The sequence below is a fragment of the Pseudopipra pipra genome, chromosome 3 (genome assembly GCF_036250125.1).
Source record: "Pseudopipra pipra isolate bDixPip1 chromosome 3, bDixPip1.hap1, whole genome shotgun sequence".
Taxonomy (NCBI): Eukaryota; Metazoa; Chordata; class Aves; order Passeriformes; family Pipridae; genus Pseudopipra; species Pseudopipra pipra.
This window is the reverse complement of record NC_087551.1, coordinates 83,465,604-83,487,549: the sequence shown is the minus strand read 5'-3', so window position 1 is coordinate 83,487,549 and position 21,946 is coordinate 83,465,604. Positions and strand designations below refer to the sequence as shown.

At 38.3% G+C, this 21,946-nt stretch overlaps 1 protein-coding gene across 3 annotated transcripts in view; it reads right to left on the bottom strand.

Annotated features, from left to right (window-relative positions):
* The window catches only part of PHIP (pleckstrin homology domain interacting protein), a 107,488-nt gene that overhangs the window by 74,194 nt on the left and 11,348 nt on the right, over positions 1-21,946 (bottom strand). For all 3 annotated transcript variants that reach the window (XR_010429384.1, XM_064650076.1, XM_064650077.1), the window contains exons 7-9: positions 12,517-12,677; positions 4,639-4,860; positions 3,934-4,034 (exon numbers count right to left, since the gene is read on the bottom strand). Coding sequence is in view for 2 of the 3 variants with exons in the window: in XM_064650076.1 (XP_064506146.1) it covers positions 3,934-4,034; positions 4,639-4,860; positions 12,517-12,677 (484 nt within the window). In the remaining variant the exon portion in view is untranslated. The remainder of the gene's footprint in view (positions 1-3,933; positions 4,035-4,638; positions 4,861-12,516; positions 12,678-21,946) is intronic.

The window sequence follows — 21,946 nt, the reverse complement described above, 5'->3', positions numbered from 1 at the left end:
GAGAATTTTGTGGTCAACTGTGCCAATGTCTGTGTTTCATCCTATGACACCAAATCTACTGTAATGTGTCCTTTTGCAGTTCATTAAAACAGAGCTCTGTCACCAAACATCCCCTGACTGGGCTATAAGCCTGACCCAAATACTGAACATGCCTCAATTAATAAGGTTATAAAAAAAATTGAGACACCAAGATGGGAAGACTCTAATTTCAGAGATAGTGTTAATTAATTAACTGCAGCAGAGCTGCTGGCAAAGCTGAATTACAAGAATTTTTGCAATCTAAGAATGAAACAAACATTTGCAGAGATTTAAAAAAAAAGGAAAACAACTGGAGTAAGGCACTAGGCATTAGAAGGCTTAAGCAATGTCAAAGTCTATTTTAGTGGCAAATACTACAGTTTTCAAGGTAGTGAGCTTTCCAATTTTTCATCATCTCTAGAGAGAAATAATTGCTCCATAATATTTGATCTTATTTTATAAGTGGGGAAATAGGAACGATTTTGAATTTCCTCATCTCCTGAAGAAGCTACAAAGATTCCCTTCAGAGAGCTCTTCCCAGGAGAAACTAAGTCCAATTTTCAGTTAAAGACAGGGAATTGATACAGTAGACCAATACATCCAAACCAGGTTCCACTGAAACACTTCTCAATGTAGTTAAAAACAAAACTGATTATTTTTAATTCAAGAGCACACTGAACACAATAGCGTATCTCAACTCTGCCTTTCCAGTATTTCACAAAAAAATTCAGCAAAGTACTGCTGGCACTGTCAATCATCTTGAAACTTCTATCAACTAACTACATGATCATCATGAGGCTCCCCAACATCTCATACTCTTACCCCACTGCCATATGATTCAAGCAGTGCTCAGCACAAAAAGTGGGGGGTGGGATATCTGGATTTTTTTTTTTTTAAGTAACTAAAATTTCAACTTCACCATCAGTCACCATTTGAAGTATTGGATAATTTAGTAACACACATCTCTGATAGCAATTGCATTCTTGAAGGACAGACTGCAGTCAAGCTCAGAAGGAGCATGAAATCAAGTTCTGACTTAAGAATGTTACAGCACCCTTCACCTGTACTACTCAAACTCTTGGTCTTGCTTGAAAGCTCCAGTTTCTCCTTCCTGGGGTGGGAGTGGTGCTGCAACCGAGATACGGGGCAGCAAGCTCAGAGCCTGAATAACTGTGGTAACAGATCTTGTTTGCCAGCTTTCCTCCTCTTTAGAGATACTCAACAGAAGCATGTCTGTATTTTTTACAGGACAAACTTCCCACTTCACCAGTGATTCTCTCTTCCAGATGGCCTACACATCATGTTTTTAAAAAGTAACCTCCCTAAGGGCCTTATGAGAATAATTAACAGGCCTCTTTCTTTCCTTTGATGCTCTTATATTGCTAGTACTTTTTTTCCCCCAGCATATTACCGAATGGATGTGGAGGGAACCAGCCATGTTTCCACAGTTCTGGAAGCAGAACCAGATCTAAACATGTAAGGAAGGGCAATCACCTCACTGAAAACTGTTACGACAACAAACTTATTACTGAGATGTGCTGGCTGGGCAATGCAGTCTCCTTGCGGGGGGGGGGGGGGGGGGCCAGGGGATCACACTGGACTCCTAGTTTCCCAGTATCCTATATTTTGGTTTACTGGAATAAGCATAATGATCACAGTTAGAAAAACCTTCCTGTAACTAACAAGTTTCCCTGAACTAGTTCAGTTCAGGAAATTAAGATTTTCGAGGTGTCCAATTATTATAAGTGACATACAGTTATGTTCCAGTCCCAAAAGACATATATGTGTCTTATTTAGACTTTACCACATTTTTATCAAGTTTTACCTTGGATCAAAAAGCATCAATTATTTCAAATACATAACAGCTCTACTAAGTTCAAACACAGACCTATAAAAAGAAAAAGCACAGAGTTATGCCTTTTAATATCCTCATAGAATGCATAATACCCTGTGGCAAGGAGTTTCGTAACGTAGTTTCATGTTTTGTAAAGAACCACCTCCTTGCAATTTGGAACTTGCTACCTTCACTTGATACCCTCTAGAATCACAAGGGCCAACAAGTAATTATTCACTACATGCCCTCCTCAACACACTCATGACTGTACATGACTCATCTTCATCCATTTGCTTTTTTCCAGACTGAAGAAATACAGCCTAATGGCTTCCTCTCTCTTCTCAACCACCACATATTAAATATTTGCAGAACAGAAGGTAAAAAGGGAAGAAAAAATCCAGTCACAGAATTTAATCTGCACTCTGTTGTTAAGAAACATGAATCATTGGTGTGACATGGGTTACTAGACCACTTCCCTGCTGTGCCACATGAGACAGCTGAACTAATCTGTTTTCTCTATGCCACTGTCTAATCAAATCTGCTGACTACTTACACATGAAAGCATTACTTAAATATCTTTATACTTATACTATTCTTTTAATACTTATACTATTCTTTTAATATTTGCTGAGCACATCTCACTGAAAATTTTCATTCTACAATTACATATCCCCATGGAAAGGAATCCCTTGAGAATCTCCTACCATAACTAGTGCCAGTTTTCTCCCTCCCTAAGTTTTACCTCAAGATAAATCCCATCCAACTCCATGATTCAACCAACCATTGATAATTTCTAAGCATTCATCTGCCAGTTCATATAGTATAACCTACTTAACTCTCAAGGATTCCACTACTCTCTAAAGACAGAATTTGTTTCAAAATTTATTTCCATAGACTCAAACTTTACTTAGGAAAAGGAGAAAAAAAAAAGAATAAGAGAAAAAAGGTAAAAGAAAGAAATGTGGGCTGAAAAGGTTTGCAATGATTTGTAAATGATCAAGATATCTTGTCAACAACAGCTCAGACTTAGGAAACCTTAAGAAAAATAAAATGGTAGCAAGGTAGCAACTCCTCCTTCACACTCCTCAGTAAGGGAGTGAGTCTTACTTTGATTACAGTATGCACTAGGCAGTAGCGGATTACATGAAGTCACTCTCAGGTTGTTATAGTACCAAAAAAAGAGACAAAACATCCAGAGAACATGAAAATAGTTAGGGTCCAGGCAACTAGAAAAGGACCTAAGCAAATGTGCCTGCAAGCTCTGCATAACCTCATCACACAATGCAAGAAAAAGATTGTGACAGCGATTACCAAAACTACAAGAAAATGGAACCTACCTGCCAGGAGTATACATCCAGAAGAACACATGCCATCCTCAAAGCTAAATCACTAATGATTACTAAAAAAACATTTCCATTTTTAAACTACAGGTGTTTTATGATAAAGGAAAAGAAAGAGCAAAAAGCATTTGAAAGCTACTGAACAAACTGATTTTAAAAAAACTATCTCTATTTGAAAGTCCTGACAATATTTTTACTATTTTTGAAGGCAGAAACTTAAGGCTCAACTTCAGCCACCAATACACAGCTGCCCAAGAATTCTGCCTTCTGCCATGCAAAGCAAATTGTGAAAAAGTAATATAGATAAGGAAAGAATAAACATCAAAAGTATCCCATCCTAATTTATACTAGGACATTATTGTCTCCTTAGAAAACGGATTTTGAAGTCTAAATTGCAGTCATATCATCAACCTAATTTTCATTTCACTTGAGATTAAGAGATGACAACAGAGCAAAAAAGCGTCAACTTTGACATTATATTACACAAAAAAACCCCAACAGTAGACATTTTTTTCTAAATTAACAGATATACTGCATCACCCCACAAAATGTTATATTATCAACTTGGCTCTTAAGAGATAAGCAAGCAAGCTATAGCTACATCAGAAATATATCATACCCAACAATCACACACTGAACCAGCCAATGACAAGTTTTGTTTTAGTCAAATTTTTCTCCAGCATTTCTACATCATTTTTAATTACATAAAAAGAAATAGTAACAAATAAAATAGCAACTAACTTTATTTTAAGGGTGCCAGCATCCCACAGCCAAAAGCATATTGTTCCATCTGCCCCGGTTGAAGATAAGTATCTCTTTGAGCCACTGCACAGTGGAGAGAACTGGGGGAAGGGAGAAGAAAAAAAGAAAAGTTCTCCTGTTAATCTGTTCCAGATGTGCTAAGAAGTTCTGTAAGTCACTGACTTCTCACCAAAAAAAAAAAATTTAAACAAAATCAAATATCAAACCATACTTAAGGAAAACAAATTGCAATGAACACCAAAATAACACAGTGCTGTCCAGAGTCGCTCTTCCTTCAGAACAACCTTCTGGGTTACTTGCCAAAGCACTCTGGGTTCTCCCTCCCTCCCCACCATCCAAGTTGCACAACAGCGTGCAACTCTAAACAAAAGCAAACCAAAGTACTGCAGTGACTGCAGTTCCTACTCAATGCACCTGTGCTCAGAATCACAAGCCTGCAAAGGAACGATACTTCAAAACAGAACTGCCCACATGCGTCATGCATTTTTTTTGAACAAGGATTATGTTTAGTGTTCTTCAAGGTCAGGCATTTTGACAACAAATGTGTTATTTCACAATGCATACCATGAAAATTCCTTCTTACTTCAGGGCTTAGTTACCAGGCACGCAATTTTATTACACTGCACATTCTCAGGTGGTTCTTTTCTCAATGAAATGACACATTTTTGCAAAGCAAAAACCTACCTGCAATGATGTTATAGATGCACTGTGGCCCTGCAGAACTGCTAGGGGTGCACAAGTTCGAAGGCACCAAACTCTGATCATTTTATCACAGCTTCCAGCAGCTATCATGGTGTTTTCATAGTTTACTGCCATATCAGATATTTCAGCTGCATGCCCTCTCAAGGTAGCCAACAACCTTCCATCATCAGTCGCCCAGATTTTTACAAGGCAATCATCTGATCCCTAAAAGGAAGGTAGAAATAATTTCAACCATACCATTGGCTGTTTTGATGTTAGAGTTAACTAACACAATGAACTGAAAGACAAAACTAATGACATACAGATATTCCCCGCAGTTTTCCATACTGCATTCAAAACACAAGTTTACATTGATTCTCAAGAGTATATGCAAAGCATGATGCATATATAATATAGATCACAAATCCCACAGCAAATTGCTTTATGCTTCAGTAAGACACTTTTTCCAAAAATCCAGCACAAACTGAAGAAGCTGTTGCAATACATTAAAATAAAAATTTACATTAAACGTGACAGTGAATTAGGAATTGGTTCAGCGTTTGTCATTCAGTATTACACCCACTTATGTTCCTTATCTTCCTAGTTTGATCATCATGCCCTACCAGCATTAGTAGTATACTTACCACAGTAACAAAGAGGTAAAGAGCGTGTGAACAGCTATTCCATTATTAAGTCTAAATAATATAAATCTCCTTTGATATTCACATAAACAAACACTGAAATGACCACTTTCTCAACAAACTTCAGATGCTTCATCTACATATTCATACTTGAAACTCAAGTTTTGCTGGTCTTCCCACAATTCTAACAGCTGCTTGCCTGTATACAATGAATTCAGAGCCCAGGAAAAAAATTAAGAATTCATTCCTCCATTTATCTTCACATTTCCATGCCTTCCTGAAAGTCTAAATATCTTTGCACCTTAATACAATGATATTTCAACACTGCACAGACACACTGACAGACATAATTTACTATAAACATTTAATACATTTAGTCAAATTCAGAAGCAATACAAACCTGGGTTTTAACATTTGGAGCACTGATCTGCTACTGGACACATGCAGGTGCTAGAGTAAGTCACAATGTGACACCATCATTATAAAATTTCACCCAAGTTTTTCCTATTGCATCTACTTACAGTGCCTCTGAAAAAGTTTATCTAGTATTTATACTTTACAGAAGCCAGAAGGCAGGGCAATACTATCATTCACCTTTTATAAAAAAGGGCCAGGTCTCCTAGACAAAGGAGATAGTAAGGAAAGCTTGTTTATAATTACATTTTCTGCCTTTTGGGTAAGGAGAGCAATGGTACAGCCTATACTAGCTCCATCTATGCATAAAACTTCCATATGGAGACTCTGCAGAACACATTTCCCTTATCTGACTGCTATGGTGCCAGCCCAGGAAACAAAACTACAGTCTGTAGAGTTAACAGCAATGGACAGGTAGAATCATAATATCACTGAGGTGGGAAGATACTTCGGTCTAGTCCAAAATCCCTGTTCAAGTAGGGTCAGTTAGAGCAGTTGCCCAGGATGATGTATCCACCACTCATGTATCTTCTGCAAATTTATTGTAGGTACCCTCTTGTTCCATCACCCAGGTCTTTAAGGGAAATATTAAAAGAGTACTGGTCTCAGTACCAAACCCTGTGGCACACCCATATTGACTGCCCTCCAGCTGGACCTCGTGCCACTAATCACAACCCTTTGAACCTGGCAGTTCAGGGAATTTTCAATCTCACTCTCAAGTGTACATCAAGCCTGTACCTCATTAGTTTGTTGGTAAGGATGTTATGGGAGACAGCATTGAAAGCCTTGCTTCAGTCAGGAAAAACAAGATCCACTACTGTTCCCCATCCAACTTAGTTCTTTCATCATATAAGGTTATCAAGTTGGACAGGAATAATTTCTGCTTCGTAGATCTACACTGATCACCTTGTTATTGTTGGTATGTTTGGAAGTGGCTTTCAGAAGGATTTGCTCCATTACTTTCTCAGGTGATAAAGACGAATATGAATGGTCTGTAGTTGCCTGGAACAACCTTCTTGCCCTTCCTGAAAACAGGAGTAACATTTGCAGCCTCATCTACTTCTTCCTGATCAAGCAGCCTGTAGCAGATACATACCCCAATGTCACCCACACTGGTCTGTCTTTAACCCTCATCCACGACCTCTCAGCTGACTCATCACCTGTCCCTAGGCAAAGCTCCATGAAAACTCCCACTTGTTGCCATCCTGGCCTGCCCCTTCTGAAAAGCCTGTATCCATCCACAGCAGCAACCCAGTTCTGTGAGCTACCCAACCCCACTCCAGCTCTTTGGTCCTGAAGAGATCGTAGCCCTGCAACTACATATGTAATTCCAAATCCTCCTACATTTCTCCATAGTGCATGCACTAGTGTACAGGCAATTCAGGTAAGTGCGTAGTCAGGATGATTTCTCCAAGCATGAAAGCTTTCTCCATAATTTGTTTCTTGATCTGTGTGCATACTTGGGGTGGGCCCTCTTCAGCTTTGTTGTTTTCCAGGTTTCTCCTGTCTACATCACCTCACGTTCTTTGCTTACCCACCTGGTCTATCACATCCTCATGTGATTGTAGTTTGTTGCCTCCCTCCCACATCTTTTGTATTCTAACAGTCTCCTCTCATCAACAGATTGGCCACTCTGTTGAAAACAATGGTTTTGCCCCATATTTGCCTCTTATGCACCATTTCACATCCTTCAGTATCCAAACAAAAAGCTTTCTCTCCCCTGCACATCTGCAGCACTTCCACAAATTAGAAATCACCAAAGCCCTTGATTCTTGTTCTCATAAGTTACTCTGTTAATGCAGTTATAATAGGATCCAAAGAAAAAAATATCCCATAGACAAAACTGCACAATAATCAAACCATCTCATTGCTTTTACATTTGAGTTCTACACCTCAAGCATGCTAGAGCACCTTACTAATAGGCATAGTTTTCCAAAGTTTTGGACAGTGCCAAAGACCTAATCTTCAATTTTTCCAATATACTTAGGACATTATCTAAAAAAAAAAAAAAAAAAAAAAAAAAATAGAGCCACCTAGCAGTAAGAACAACATGAATTCTGTAATTTCTCTTAGAATCATAGAATCAACTGGGTTGGAAAAGACCTCTGAGACCAAATCCAACCCTAGGTCCGACACTGCCGTGGTCACTAGACCGTGGCACTAAGTGCCACATCCAGTCTCATCCTAGAAACTTTCAGGGACGGTGAATCCACCACCTCCCTGGGCAGCCCATTTCAGTGTCTGATTACTCTGTCTGTAAAAACCTTTTTCCTAATATCCAAACTAAACCTCCCCTGGCAGAGCTTAAGACCTACTTAAGTCCTACTGCTGGTTGCCTGGGAGAAGAGACTGACACCCATCTCCTTTCAGGTAGTTGCTGCTGTGGATGGATCCAGGCTGTGGATGGATACAGGGGCAGGCCAGGATGACAAGGAGCGGGTTCAGTGAGTGAGTCTTTTGGCTTTACCTGCTTTAGCAGTGTGGGATTGGACTAGGTGATCTCTAGAGGTCCCTTCCAAACCCAATCATTCTGTAATCTGTGACTTTTGAGGTTCACACCAAGTAATTGTATTATGATATACTTTCATTTCTGTGGTGAAATGACTACCAAAGTACCATCTTAGATAGGATTTATAACAGAACTAGCAAACGTGCTGCACAGAGCTTTAAAAGCAGTTTACAGGGAAAAGGGCCCCTTCTTTCCTCTAAATTCTCCTTATAAAGCTCTAAGCAGATTCAGTTTTCACCCCTTTGCTCCCTTAAAACAAAAATACAAGCACCTATAAAGCACTTAGATTTGGTTTTCCCCCCCCATGCTCCTCAACTAATAAGTTTCCATAAATGTTCCTGTTTCTATTTAAATTAGCACTTCTATATCTAAAGCTTCAAACTGTCCACCTACTTGATGAAATAATTATCTGAATGATAGTATCAGATCATGTTGTTCTGTTATCATGATGTAAGACTTTAGAGTATGAAGAAGGTTGTATATTCTACTCAAAAATGCAGTCACCATCAAAAAACCCAACAAGCAGAGACAAAAGCCTACACATGCTTGCATGTGTGTAACACTGCAAATAATAGTCTCACTGCTCAAAAGAGAGGCCTGAAAGTAGTAAGGAATGGTGAAACCAAAACTGCCAAAATACTTTAAAAGGTGGAAATCACTCACTGACAATGTAAAGATGTAAAATGATCAGCAAGAAAAAATAAATTTCTGGGATCTAATGACACCTGGAGGGTCCCCAGAGGTCTATTTAATAAGAGCAAACCAAGGAAAGAAGATCAGCATAAAACAAGCCTGCTCCCTTCCAGCTGGCTATAGAGGCATGTGTTATACATCTCTATTGCAGAGAAAAATGACTGTCAGCCAAATCTCAACAAGAAAAAAAGGGGAGGGGGAGAGGGGGAGGAGGAGGAAGAGAGAGAAGGAAAAGTGAAAAAAAAAATTAAAAAAACAAGGTAAAATTGTAAATTCTGCAGCATCTTGGCAAGATAACAATATTGGAGTTCAAATAAATTCATGTGATTACATCTGAACTGAGCAGAACAATCCACAACTCTTAAAATACTGTTGCAGTTCTACTAGTAAGAGCACTGGCTTACACCACAGCTCACGTTTCCAAGGTTATATCTACAACTGCTAGGAATTATGTGCCTATTAAAAAGCATCTGTCAAAAGTGAATCCTAGAACAAGTTCAACACCAAGAGAGAATTGGTGACCGCATTGCCAAGGTATGGAGTAAAATCGGTTCATTTTCCTACCATTACACACACTTGTGGGCTGAAGTGAAACTGCCAAGAAACACACAAATTAATCTTGAGTTGGAAATCTTACATGGACTATTACACAATCTTTATAATTCCCTAGAAAGAGGAATCTCAGAGGAGACAGGAAGATAAAGGTAGGGAAAAAAGGAGATAGCCATCCCTCTTTGCAGTCAGAAAGTTAAGTAGTGCAGGAACTAGAGAAGACAATGCTTGTTTCTATTACCCTGCAGGGGTTCTGCAAAGTCATACTTTTCAAGAGACCTGAAATATAAAGTGTCTACCTCCATGGGCTGCAGGGGCACAGCCTGCCTCACCAAGGTCTTCCCCACAGTCTGCAGGGGAATCTCTACTCCAGAGACTGAAGCACCTCCTCCTCCTCCACTCACATTCAAGTCTGCAGGGCTGTTTCTCTCACATAATTTCACTCCTCTCTCCAGAATGCAGTTGCCCTGGGACTTTTTTCCTCCTTCTTAAATACATTATCCCAGAGGCACTACCACCATCACTGATGGGCTTGGCCCTGGCCAGCAGTGGGTCCATCTTGGAGCTGGCTGGCATTCACTCTGTTGAACATGGGGGAAGCTTCTGGCAACTTCTCACAGAAGCCACCAGTGCAGCTCCTCTGCTACCAAATCCTTACTAAGCGAACACAATAAAGATCTACTAAGCTAGTAGGAAAAATGCATAATGTCCTGTTTCCACTGTCTTTAGGCAAAATAAAAGCATCATTTTTCTAGCAAAGAAAACATCTCCCAGATGAGCATGACTCAAAAATGTGCTGAGATCACTTTCTTTCCTTTTAATTTGAAACAGAACATGAACAAAGCTTGAATTTAGAGGCTTTCAATCCCTCAGAGGTCAGGTAGAACAGGAAACAATTATGATGCATCTTCTAGAAACAATTATAAATCTAAAACAACTTATCTAGCTAACATCACACTGAAGGTTGCAGGAAGGCAGGAAGAATTCCCTACTGATGCCTGCAAATTTACACGCTACACTAGAGACCTTAGAAGTCATAGTGGTATAAATTGAAAAGAATTGGCACCATTTCATTATATAGATGCAATTACAACACAACAGTTTCATGACTGTTTATCCATCTACCAACTACAACAGGCCAGATACAGCAACTCGGATGTTACCGAAATGTGGAATACAATCCATTGGGTTTCCATTTGCCAACAACCACTTAAACATCTACACGAAAAAGATTTACCTAATAATGCAGAGGTTCTGTCCCAAGCCCTCCAAAACGAAAAATTCAGCAGCCAAAATTCATTTCTATGGTGACTTTGTTTAACACCAGATTGAAGTAATCATGACCTAAACTGGGAACTTTTTTTCAAGGACACCAGTCAGCAAAGGACTGCCAGCAAAGCTCTGAGGTTGAGCCCTGCCCCCTGCGCTACCCCTCCTCCCTCCCCTTTTTCATTTCAGGTTCTTCTACTTCTCTCTTGGAAACAAACTGCTATTACAGTCAAGAGAATTCTCTCTCTTTAACCACTTTTAAATCAGACTGCAAAAAGCAAGGGAATGTGCAACAAGGAATGATCACCATAGACACACACAAGTTTTGTATATCTCTGGAAATAATGATTTTAGGAACATGGGAAAGTTGCAGAAAAATTAAGAATTAGAAGACCTTAAGAAGGAGTTTTATTCACTTCATCTGGGAAGCACAAAGAGAAGGTTTTATTTTAAGGTAAATAGTGTCAGCACGTGCGTTTTTTATACCTGGTACACATAAAATCTTCAATGCATTCTACCATGTCACATAAAAAATAAACCCACAACAGAGAGCCCTTTTCCTGACAGGTTAACCATGCATAAACTACATGACATAAGATTTTAATGCCTATGACTTAGCTTGCCAATGAAAGCTAAAGAAATATGAAAAAGAGTCTCTGCTATGCCTCAAGTAACAAATGAACAAATAAACAGGCCTGTTCAAAACGCTTCAAGTGTCCGTTCCTGTAACCACACAACCCTCCATGCAATAAAGCAAAATGTATGTGGGTAAAAGGGCAAATTGTATTTACAACCACCTTGAAAGAATTGTAGAAGTTAGGACTGCAATACATGATACAGGAAACCTGAACTGCACTTCTACCTGCATTGTTCGGTTATCTGCCATGTCGTTAAAAGGGACACAATTAAGCTCCTGAATCCACACAGGTCTCAGTTACATCCAATGTTTGTGGAAAGGCAAAAAATGCAGCCAAAGCACCACGGACTGGCATGAGGTGTGTGTTTATGATATCTTTGTCTCTAGTGAAGTTGACTACTTACCAAGAAATCCAAATTATACTAACACCTGTCTGGTTTTATAAACCCCATTCCTTGGGAAACCCACAATTCAGTACTGATTTCAGACATCTGTCTAATATTTACGTCTTAAGAACAACAACAAAAAAAGGTAAATAGTTAAAAATACTAAAAACACTAGTATTTTTTAAAAAATCCTAGGATCTCATAAAGACGATTTGTTTGTGAACCAACGTTTTTTACAATATACCACATGAATTTTCAGCTTTCTAGTTTTCTTCAACATGCTGTACCAAATGCAAGTGTATCACCAGACTGTAAACATAATAGTCATGCTTTAAATTTAACAAAAGTTATAGAAAGGAGTCAAAATAATCGGTATTTACAGACTGATTGTTCTGACTTCCTAATCAAATTGTGATGGCGATCCATTGTTTTGTTTATGTTTTTGATAGAGAAAACGAATCCAGAAAAAAGAAGTTACATAGGATAAATTCTTTCCACTGAAAAAAACCAGTTTTCCCACTGAACTACACAGATCAGCAATCACAATCACATCTAGTCTTAAGAAACCTATGTCAAAACTATTTTAACCAATAAAATGGTTAAAATGCATGCAAACCAGTATGTTTACTAAAAAGCAAGAATGAGAGTAATAGTAGTAAAGCATTTATCTGCTCTTCATACATAATCAGTATCTATACTATGTTCATTTTTTGGAAACAATTAGGTGACATACTATGTGCACTTAAAAAAAATCTACAAAAATAAAGATTTTGTACTCACAGTAAATATTCGCCTGCCAGTCCGATCAAAAGTTACACAGTATACAGAAGATAAGTGTCCTAAAATTCGTTTGTGCATCTTCATATGTTGATAGACTGCAGTTGGCACAAGGCGTTCAAGTCTGTATTTTCCATTTAGTTTTCTTGAAAACAGGGTATCCACTACCAAATGGGTAAAGAAAAAAGAGATAGCATTTATATTGCGCTCTTAAATAAAATATTTGAACAGGATGGAAAGTTTATTTCAACATTGGACCACTTGCCATATGAACAGCTTACTATAGTAATTCTCTCCTTTTGCCCTAGTTAGAGAAAAATACATACCAAAGTAGCCTATGACACAGACATGACAAAAGTACCAAACTGCAAGGCAGAGTGTAAAGATGCAGTACAACTTTCAACTTTAGGTGCCCAAAACATATGCTTCTCACTTTATACCTCGTGTAAGAAATTTAGAAGGATTGAGGCACCTTCCATGAAGGAGTAACCTACCTCAAATGTAACAAGCATAAAAGCTTATACGTAGCTATTAACTGAAGGTCAGCACAAATTCAAATCTTCTCCAAGGTAACCTTCTTATTGAGATCTACTCAATCATTTATCCACCACTTGTAAGACAATCAGTAGATTTTTTTAAGAATCCTGCTACCCACTACAGCTAAACAAACACACATACACAAAACAATACCCAAACAAAAATTTACATATGAATATATATAATCTTACAGAAATTTCTGATTTTGAGTAACAAAACCTTGTTCAAAGAGCTTGAGATTTTTTTCAAGTTTAAAAGTTAACAAGGTCCAGGAACAAGAACTCACTTTAAATAAATGAAAATCTTCCATCAAGAAATTCAGTGAAAAGAATAAAGCTCAGTGTAATTAATTTTAAACTGTTACTCATGCAATAATAAAGGAACAAAGTATAATACTTCTATGCATGGATACCTAGACATTAGTCACACCCCATATCGTCATTCGATCAAAGAATGGCAATGGTAATACCTGTTATATTCTACAGAACTACGACAAGGCAGGTAATATAACATCCAAACACAAGAATGGGGTTGGAAGGTTGGAAGCAAGAGTGGAAGAGATCACAGTGGGTCATCCAGTCCAACCTCCGTGCTCAAGCATGGTCATCCTAGAGCATATGGCACAGGATTGCATCGTGACGGTTCTTCAATAGCTCCAGTGAGGGAGACACTACAACCTCTCTGGGCAATCTGTTCCAGTGTGCAGTCACTCACACAGTAAAGAAGTCCTTCCTCGTGTTCAGGTGGAACTTTCTGCGCATCAGCTTCTGCCCATTGCTTCGTATCTTATTGCTTGGCATCACCAAGAAGAGTCTGGCTCCATCCTCTTTACACCCTCCCTTCAGATATTCATATACACTGATAAGGTCCCCCTCTCAGTTGTCTCTTCTTAAGGATGAACAGGCCCAACTCCCTCAGCCTTTCCTCATAAAAGAGATGCTCTAGATCCTTAAAAAACATCTTCACAGCCCTCTGCTGGACCAGCTCCAGGAGCTCCATGTCTCTCTTGTACTGAGGAGCCCAGAAACAGACACAGCACTCAAGATGAGACCTCACTCTGGCCGAGTAGAGGGGCAGGATCACCTCCCTCAACCTGCTGACAATGCTCTTCCTAATGTACCCTGGGATATCACTGGCCTTCTTGGCCACAAGGGCACACTGCTGGCTCATGGACAACTTGCTCCCTAATATCAACTGCAAAACAGCTACAAACCTCCTGCATCACCTAGGTTTGGCCCAGATCAACACAGCAGTGGTTCATGAACCAGCACAGATGAAACTACATGAAATATGCAAATTTTTACAGCTGGACTGTAGCTACTCTATAAGAACCAAAAGCTTCTTGTGGTATGGCCAAGTGTCAAGCCCATTAGCCTCAGGCCAAAAGAACATCCCTGAAGCATTTCACTTAACTGCCTGCATAGCCCAAGGATTCAAGGAAGTTTTCCTAGTTCAAGAAGCTATGTGAAGGAGTGGAATCATTAGTTGTAGAGCAAAGCACTTTTAGTCAATGACACACTACATCTTAAGGCTCTATTACATCTTCACCTTCCCCTCATACTAGGAAAAGATGCAATTGCGCTTGGTTTATGACAGTTTTTCCTTGACAACAGTCTACTTCAGAACAGCAGGAAACCAAAATTAGTTCAGGCACAAGATAAATTCAGTTTTGGAATCTGACAAATCACTCAACAGTTTAAAAAAAAAAAAAAAAAAAAAAACAAATAAGAAACACCCCCCCCCTCAAAAAAAAACAAAACAAAACAAAACAACAAACCAAACACCAACAAACCAAAACCAACAAACAAAATCCAAAACACATCCCTCCAAAAAAACCCAAATACACATAAACAAACAGAATAAGCTTTTTTTCCTCCAGAGTACACGTAAAAATTAAAAATAGCTGTGTCAAAATTTACTGCAGCCAAACAATAAAATTGATTTTTCTGGTGCAAGCTAAGATGAGAAAGGTTACCAGCTGTTAATAACGCCTTTGTACAAATTACAGGCCTTGGTTGTATAACAATTGTTACACATATCTAGCATCAATGTTTGTCAGGTCTCCAATCTATTTAGCTTGATTTTAACTGCATTTGGACAATAAGTAAATTTAGAAGCCTCTGTGACAGGAAATCTAATATATCACTCTTGTTTTAACACTTTTCTGTCTTTACTTGGCCTCACACAAATGAGTATGAACACAGTTAATCATAGGAAGAGTGAAAAGGTATAAGCAGTTAAATAGTTGTCACAAACTATACATCAGGGAGGGAAGGAAAATGATACTTGATCCCAGGAGGGGTTAGAGAATGCTGGTTGGGCCTTACAGTGAGTCAACCAACATAAAGGGAAGTGCTGGAGAATGAAGAAAATAACAGAATAGAGAGTGCTTGCTCCTTGTTGGAAAGGTATTGAGGAGTGGACACTGCATTGAAAAAATTCCTATCCAAGGCCTGGCTGACCAAGGAAATTAATATTAACCTAGTTTTACATGCCCACCTACTGCTTACCCATGACTCTGCTTTAAAAATAAATACATAAAATTGAAAACAAACAAAAAAGCTGACGTTATTAAGTGGTTGTTGCAAAACACAGTACAATAAACCACCACTTACTTCCAAATGATATTTTGGTTTCAAAATCAGGATTCTTCATATTTAATAATGAAGGTAACTTATCAGTAAAAACCAATGTCTGAGAAAGATGCAAATTTGTTGACATTTTGAACATATAAAGAAAACTTTGCCACAAGTTATATTATTTTAAGATGCTATCAATTTTTTACCAACTGGTTCCAAATAAAACATCGTTGCTTCTAGTTTTGAGTAACTGGGCTCATCTTCATACAACATGACCAGCCTCAAAGACTGAAATTGTCCACTATCACCAAAGCACTGAATGGCTGAGGAGGGAAGGAGGCTATAGAGATCATCTTTTCTAAGATTAGGGTCAGTGAGAGCAGGGCTGTGTCCAGTCCAGTTTTGAATACCTCCAAGGATGGACACTTCTCTCTGGGAAGCCTGTATCAGAGCTCTGATTACCCCCAAAACCTGTTTTCTTATGTTTAAATTGAAGTTCCTCTATTTCAGCTTTGGTTCGTGACCTCTGTCCTGTCAGGATGCACCAATGAGAAGAGTCTGGCTCCACCTTCATCACATGCTCCCTTTCAAGTATTTATAACCATTGATAATACCCACCGCCACCCCGCCCCCAACATGCTTTCTCTTCTCAAGGCTAAACAATCCCAGGTCTTTGGCTTCTCCCTGTATGACAGATACCTTAATCCCCCTTCATCATCTTCCTGGCCCTTTGCTAGACTAGCTACAGTCTGCCCACATCTGTCTTTTCCTGAGGAGCTGGACCCCACACTCCAGGTGTGATCAAATGAGCAGAGGGGAAGGAACATCCCAGACCTAATGGCAATGTACTGCCTCCAGCAGCCCAGGATGCTGCTTGAGTTTTGTGCAAGGGCACATGGTGTCTGACATGTTCAACACCAGGACAGCCAGACAGTTCTCTATAAAGCTGCTTTCCAGCTGGTCAACCCCCAGCATTCACTGGTGCATGAGGTTATTCCTCTATAAGGGTAGAACCTTTGCTCTTCTCTTTGTGAAACTTCATCAGATTCCTGTTGACCCATTTCTCCACCCTGTCAAGGTCCTCCTCAATCAGTCACTCCTCCTAGTTTTGCACTGTTAGCAAAACTCAGTGATTCATCATCCAATGAAGCTGTTGAACAATACTGGCTCTAGTACCAACCTCTGGAGTGACTGGCTCTCATGTCAGTTGCTGGAATTCATCCTGCTGATCACAGCCCTTTGATCCAAGCACTTCTGCCCGTATCTTTTCAGTTTGTCAGTGAGAATGTTACGGGAGTTGGTTCAGAAAGCCTTGTTGAAGTCAGGATAAATAACATTCATTAATGTCCCCTCATCCTCCAAGCCACTGATCTCATTTAAAAGGATATTGGGCTAGTCAAGCATGACTTCTTCACAAATCAATGCCAACAACTCTTAAATGTGTACTGGTTTTCTTTTTTTTTTTTGTACTTTGGTTTCCAGGAATATTTGCTTCATCACTTGCCCAAGGACTGAGATGAGGAGGATCTACCTTTAGTTCCACAGAGATTCCTTCTTGTCCTACTTCAGGTCTCCTGCCCCATTCTGCAGCAGGACCTACTGCTCCTTCTACTGCTGAAAGACCTGTAAAAACTCTCTTCACATCCACTCACCAGATTTAATGCCAGAAGAACTCCAACTTCTGTTACTGCAGAAACACAGAATGCTTGAAGTTGGAAGGGACCTCTGAAAATCTAGTCTAACCCTTCTTTGAAAGATAGGTCAAATAAAAATTGCTCAGGATCTTTCACTAGAGTTAAAAAAAAAAAAAAGTAAGTGGGGTAGAGTAAGAAACATGTCATTCTTGACCCAAAGGCTCTAACCCTAAGCTCTAAAGCTAAGAGCGTAGATTCTTTTTTTTATAAAGGCAACTCAGGGACCCAAACTGTGAATGAAGAGCTTGGCTCTTAAAACTTAATAAAACAGTACTCTGTTTTTTAAAATCTTTTTTCTACTGTCACAATTCACTGCTGCCAACAACCTTAATCTGAAAACCACATGTCAAAGAGTTAAAAGCAGCTTATTTGTTTGGCTTCTCTAGGAAGAATGTAAAACTCACCTCTAGGAAGAATGTAAAACTCAAGAGTGAAGCAGTGGGAGTTTTCAGTGGAACTTACAAAAGACTGTAGATTTTCTCCCACTCAAAAGGCATGCAACAGGCACCAACTGAATGCCTTCAAAGTTTCAGTGTCTCTAACTCACTCCCCACCCAAAATAGAACAAGCAGCTCAAAGAAAAACAGCAATTTGTTAAAAGGAAAATGAATTTGGGGGTCTGAAAGATATGGCAGTATTATCCATGCTTATTTTTTTCCCCTTGGCTTTCTTATTTTAATTTTACTAAAGTGACTGATTCTATCACCTTACTTTCATGGTCTTATCCTTGAATGTGAAATGCCTTAAAGATGGAGGATAGTAATCTTCCTTATCCACTAGTCAGTTTGTGCTAAGTATAAGTTACATTTTTAAAAAGCATACACAATCTTTCATTTTCTTCCTTTCTTGAGTTGTATTAAATAATGGAGGTTCTGTTCTGAAGACCAGAGTCCACTTCCATTCTCCTTTCATTCACACTAAAATAGAACAAGATTCAGAAGAATCCTGGAAGGACACCCAAAAAATATACTTCACTTACAACTCTTACCCTTATTGAATCAAGTTTCATTAACTTAAGAGGCTAGACAGTCCTCTAATGAATACTGAGGGATTTAGAGCTGTTAAAAATAATAGTAAAGAAGAGACTGCTAGACAACTACTTTCACTCTCCAAGATAGTAAGACTGAATATATCAAGCATTCAGTTCTGGGCTGTTAAGTTTTTTTTCTCCCCTTCTTCAAAGATGTCCAAGACCCAAAAAAATCAGTTTGAATTGACTTTACCTTCCTCCCATTCCTCTGTTTAGCTTCTGAACTCTATGCAGCACTCTAAGCCTCTCGGCTTATAGATGACTGTCAACCAAGTAATGCAGTTAAGCAAGTTATTCAATCAAGCCAGAACTTGTCCCTGGGCATATCATGAAGGTAAAAGTATACAGACTCGAAAATGGAGTATTTCTGAAAATACAAAAAATCCTATATACATCTCAAACTTCACATACAATATTAATTTGCTTGATGAAAGTAACTGCCAACCCTTACTAATTCAGAATGGTAAGAGCTAAGATATTTCAAAAGGCAGAAGGCAAAAACAAATTAAAGCAATACAGTCTCAAGCATTTCCAAACTTCCCAGACTTCAATGAAATTCCACTTGCTTTTACTATATATTTATTCCATTGGTATTTTACTCAAAGTTCCATAAGCCTTCTGCAGCTCATTTTTTCTTGCATAACAACATGTCATCTACTTTAGTATAATTGACTTTAGACTTGAATAAACATATATAACAAGATGTTACTCTTACAACATAGATCTTTAAACATAAAGGCAGTCTTTTCCTTATTTTTTTTTACTGTAGTTAACAGAATAATACAGTTACACAAAGTACTCTTAGATTAGCTTTTAGGTCTAAAGTATTTACTATTTTTGTAAAAATAGACATCTACACTGCTTTCAGAACCTTGCATTCTCTTTACAGCCAAAACAGCAGCGTCATTTAAAAAAACAGAAAAAAGTGTAAAATGCCTCAGAACCTTTCTTGAGGTGGATTATTCTGCAAAACCACGAAACACTGTTTTTGAAAGGCAGATATTTTCACTGGTCAGGAAAAACATTCTTCACTGTCTGTGGCAAAAAGCCAGTCTCACTCGGGTCCTCGCACTTGACAACTGAGTTCTGAGCTCAAAGCTCTTCAGGGTTTATGCTTAGGTTCTTTTCTTTTTCAGCAGTTCCTGAAGATTACTGGGAAAATTACTGGGAAAATTAAAGGGAAAAAGAGCTCTTTTTCCCTTTCTGCATCCAAGAAGACAAAACTAAATGAATATTTCTGTATGTTGACTGAAATGTGCATTAAGTTTTCCTGCACAACATAAAAGGATTTCAGTGTCTTTTCTGCTCCTCAAGCATTAGTAGGTTATCCACCTGAAATACATACAGCCTGAAAAATAATATGTTCTAATTATTTTTTTTCTTTCTGTTGAGCAAATACATAAAGAACAGACTTCCCATCATATTGCCCACACTGTGGGAACACTGGAAGTTATTTAAAGAAACAGAAAAAATGTCTAATTTAATTTATACAAGAAGTGCCATTCTAGTTCCTCATTTCATTGACAGATCAGAGTAGAATATGACAAATCAAACTCAAATGCTTTAACACGCAGATATTTAACCAAATATCCCAAAAATCCAAATATACTTCAGTTGAAAACATTCAGTTACCAGCACTTATCTCAATGTTTGGAAAAGGAAATTACTGGTCATGAAAAAAGTGGTATGTTGAAATAACTGTAATTTTGCAAATATTCAGTGCTCTGCAAAGGATTCAATAAAAATAACACTTATTTTAAAAGCTTGACTTGTTCTTCTCAAAAAACAGTCTGAAAGTTATTTTTCTTAACATTTAATTTCACTACCACAGCAACTCTACCTTTTTTTGAACTCCAGCTACCATGGACCTCATACACTGGTCTTTTTCCCTTTAAAAAGTACACACCAGTTGCTACATACTGCAAGTTACAGTAAAATGCAAAACAGTCCTTATCAATTCTGATTCCTACAACATATTTTAAAATGTATTTGCAAGTAAAAGAAAAGCTAAACAACCACTAAAGGAATCTTAGCTATGAGAAAGCTCAGTCCTACAGTCATCTTGCAGAAATAGCTGCTATTTCAGTCCAAGATTTTTCAAGTTTACAATCATCATGCCATTGCACAACCACTCAAGAGGGGGATTATTCAATTCAGCAACAAGCATTTTCTCCCACACATCTAGAGCACAACACAGAAAAAGCTCTCTACATGAATACCAAAATAGCAGCTCTAAACAAAACCACATTGAAGGGATGCAGGTGCTACATTAGAGGGAACCACTTCTGACCAATATATGTACCAGGGGAGGAGGTTCTGAAAACTCAGCTCTAAAAACCAAGCAAAACCATGTTTCTCTTCCTATATTCCAAGGATCTACAAAATATCATGGAAAGCATGCAACTTGTGCTTTAAAATGGCAATACTACTAGGACACTAAATACTCTGCCATCTGACCAAAGCAACATTGGCTGTGCTCAACTTAAGAGCATAGCTGTAGCATGGTTCTGCTTCAGCTGTTAGGACAGAACTGTAATTCTCTGAATAAAGTGTAATGGTGATTATTTTGAGATTTCATTTTGAGTTCCTTCAACATTAGAAAAAAATATAAATAGCACAAATTAAGCTCCCTCAATTACATATTTTATGTTTTATATATCTATCTAAATTCATTAAAAACTTATACCAACAGTCTCCAAAAGGAGTTTAGAGACTGAAAAATTGTAATGGCAAGTTACCACATTAAAAATGTCTCTGTTCCTCATAGCACTTGGCTATATATTTATACATTGTTACTATATAGTATATATACACCTTGTATGCATTGTTATATAGTTATATAGTAGTTCCCCATTATAACCAGTCTTATCTTTTTTGCCAAGACAGAAACCTTTGTCTTTGCAGAAGCTGCTGCACCTCATCCAAAGCGAATCAATTGGATATTCTCTGTCCACTTTCATCCACCACTGCACATCTATCTGCAACTGCCATTTTGGTAAAAAACACTCCTTTTTTGGTGTAATCCACACTAACAATTTGGTCTTAATCAGATTTTCTCCCTTCCCTGGACATCAACAGAGAAAGATGAAAAGACAAGTGATTTTGCACACTTTTCTATTCATGATTAAGAGAAATGGGGTGGTCTTTAAATCTCCTAAAATATCACAAGTCTTGATCCTTCTAGCAACTAAACAAACATGTATCTTGGTAATTAAAAGGCTAAAAGCTAACAAACATGTTTTAGGGACCACATGAGAGCTTAAAAATAACCGTAATACCACTGACCTTCAGCTTTCAGTTTTTCAACAGTACAGAGAGCACATGCACACTTCACCATACAGCACAGCAAAGCAAACTAAAGCACAGCTACAAAATTACTGAACGGACCAGAGAGCAAAAAGAATAACTTCTGCAAGACTCAAAGGAAACCAGTTGACATGACTTTCTCTCCCTAACAATGGGTGCAGGCCTTGCTGTCCTACAGTACTAATTATTTATCTACTGGCAGCTTTATTACATCTTTAAGAAAGAGAGTTTTATTTTTATGTATTCACTGTTTGAATGTATTTTATTCAATTTTATACGTCAGAGAC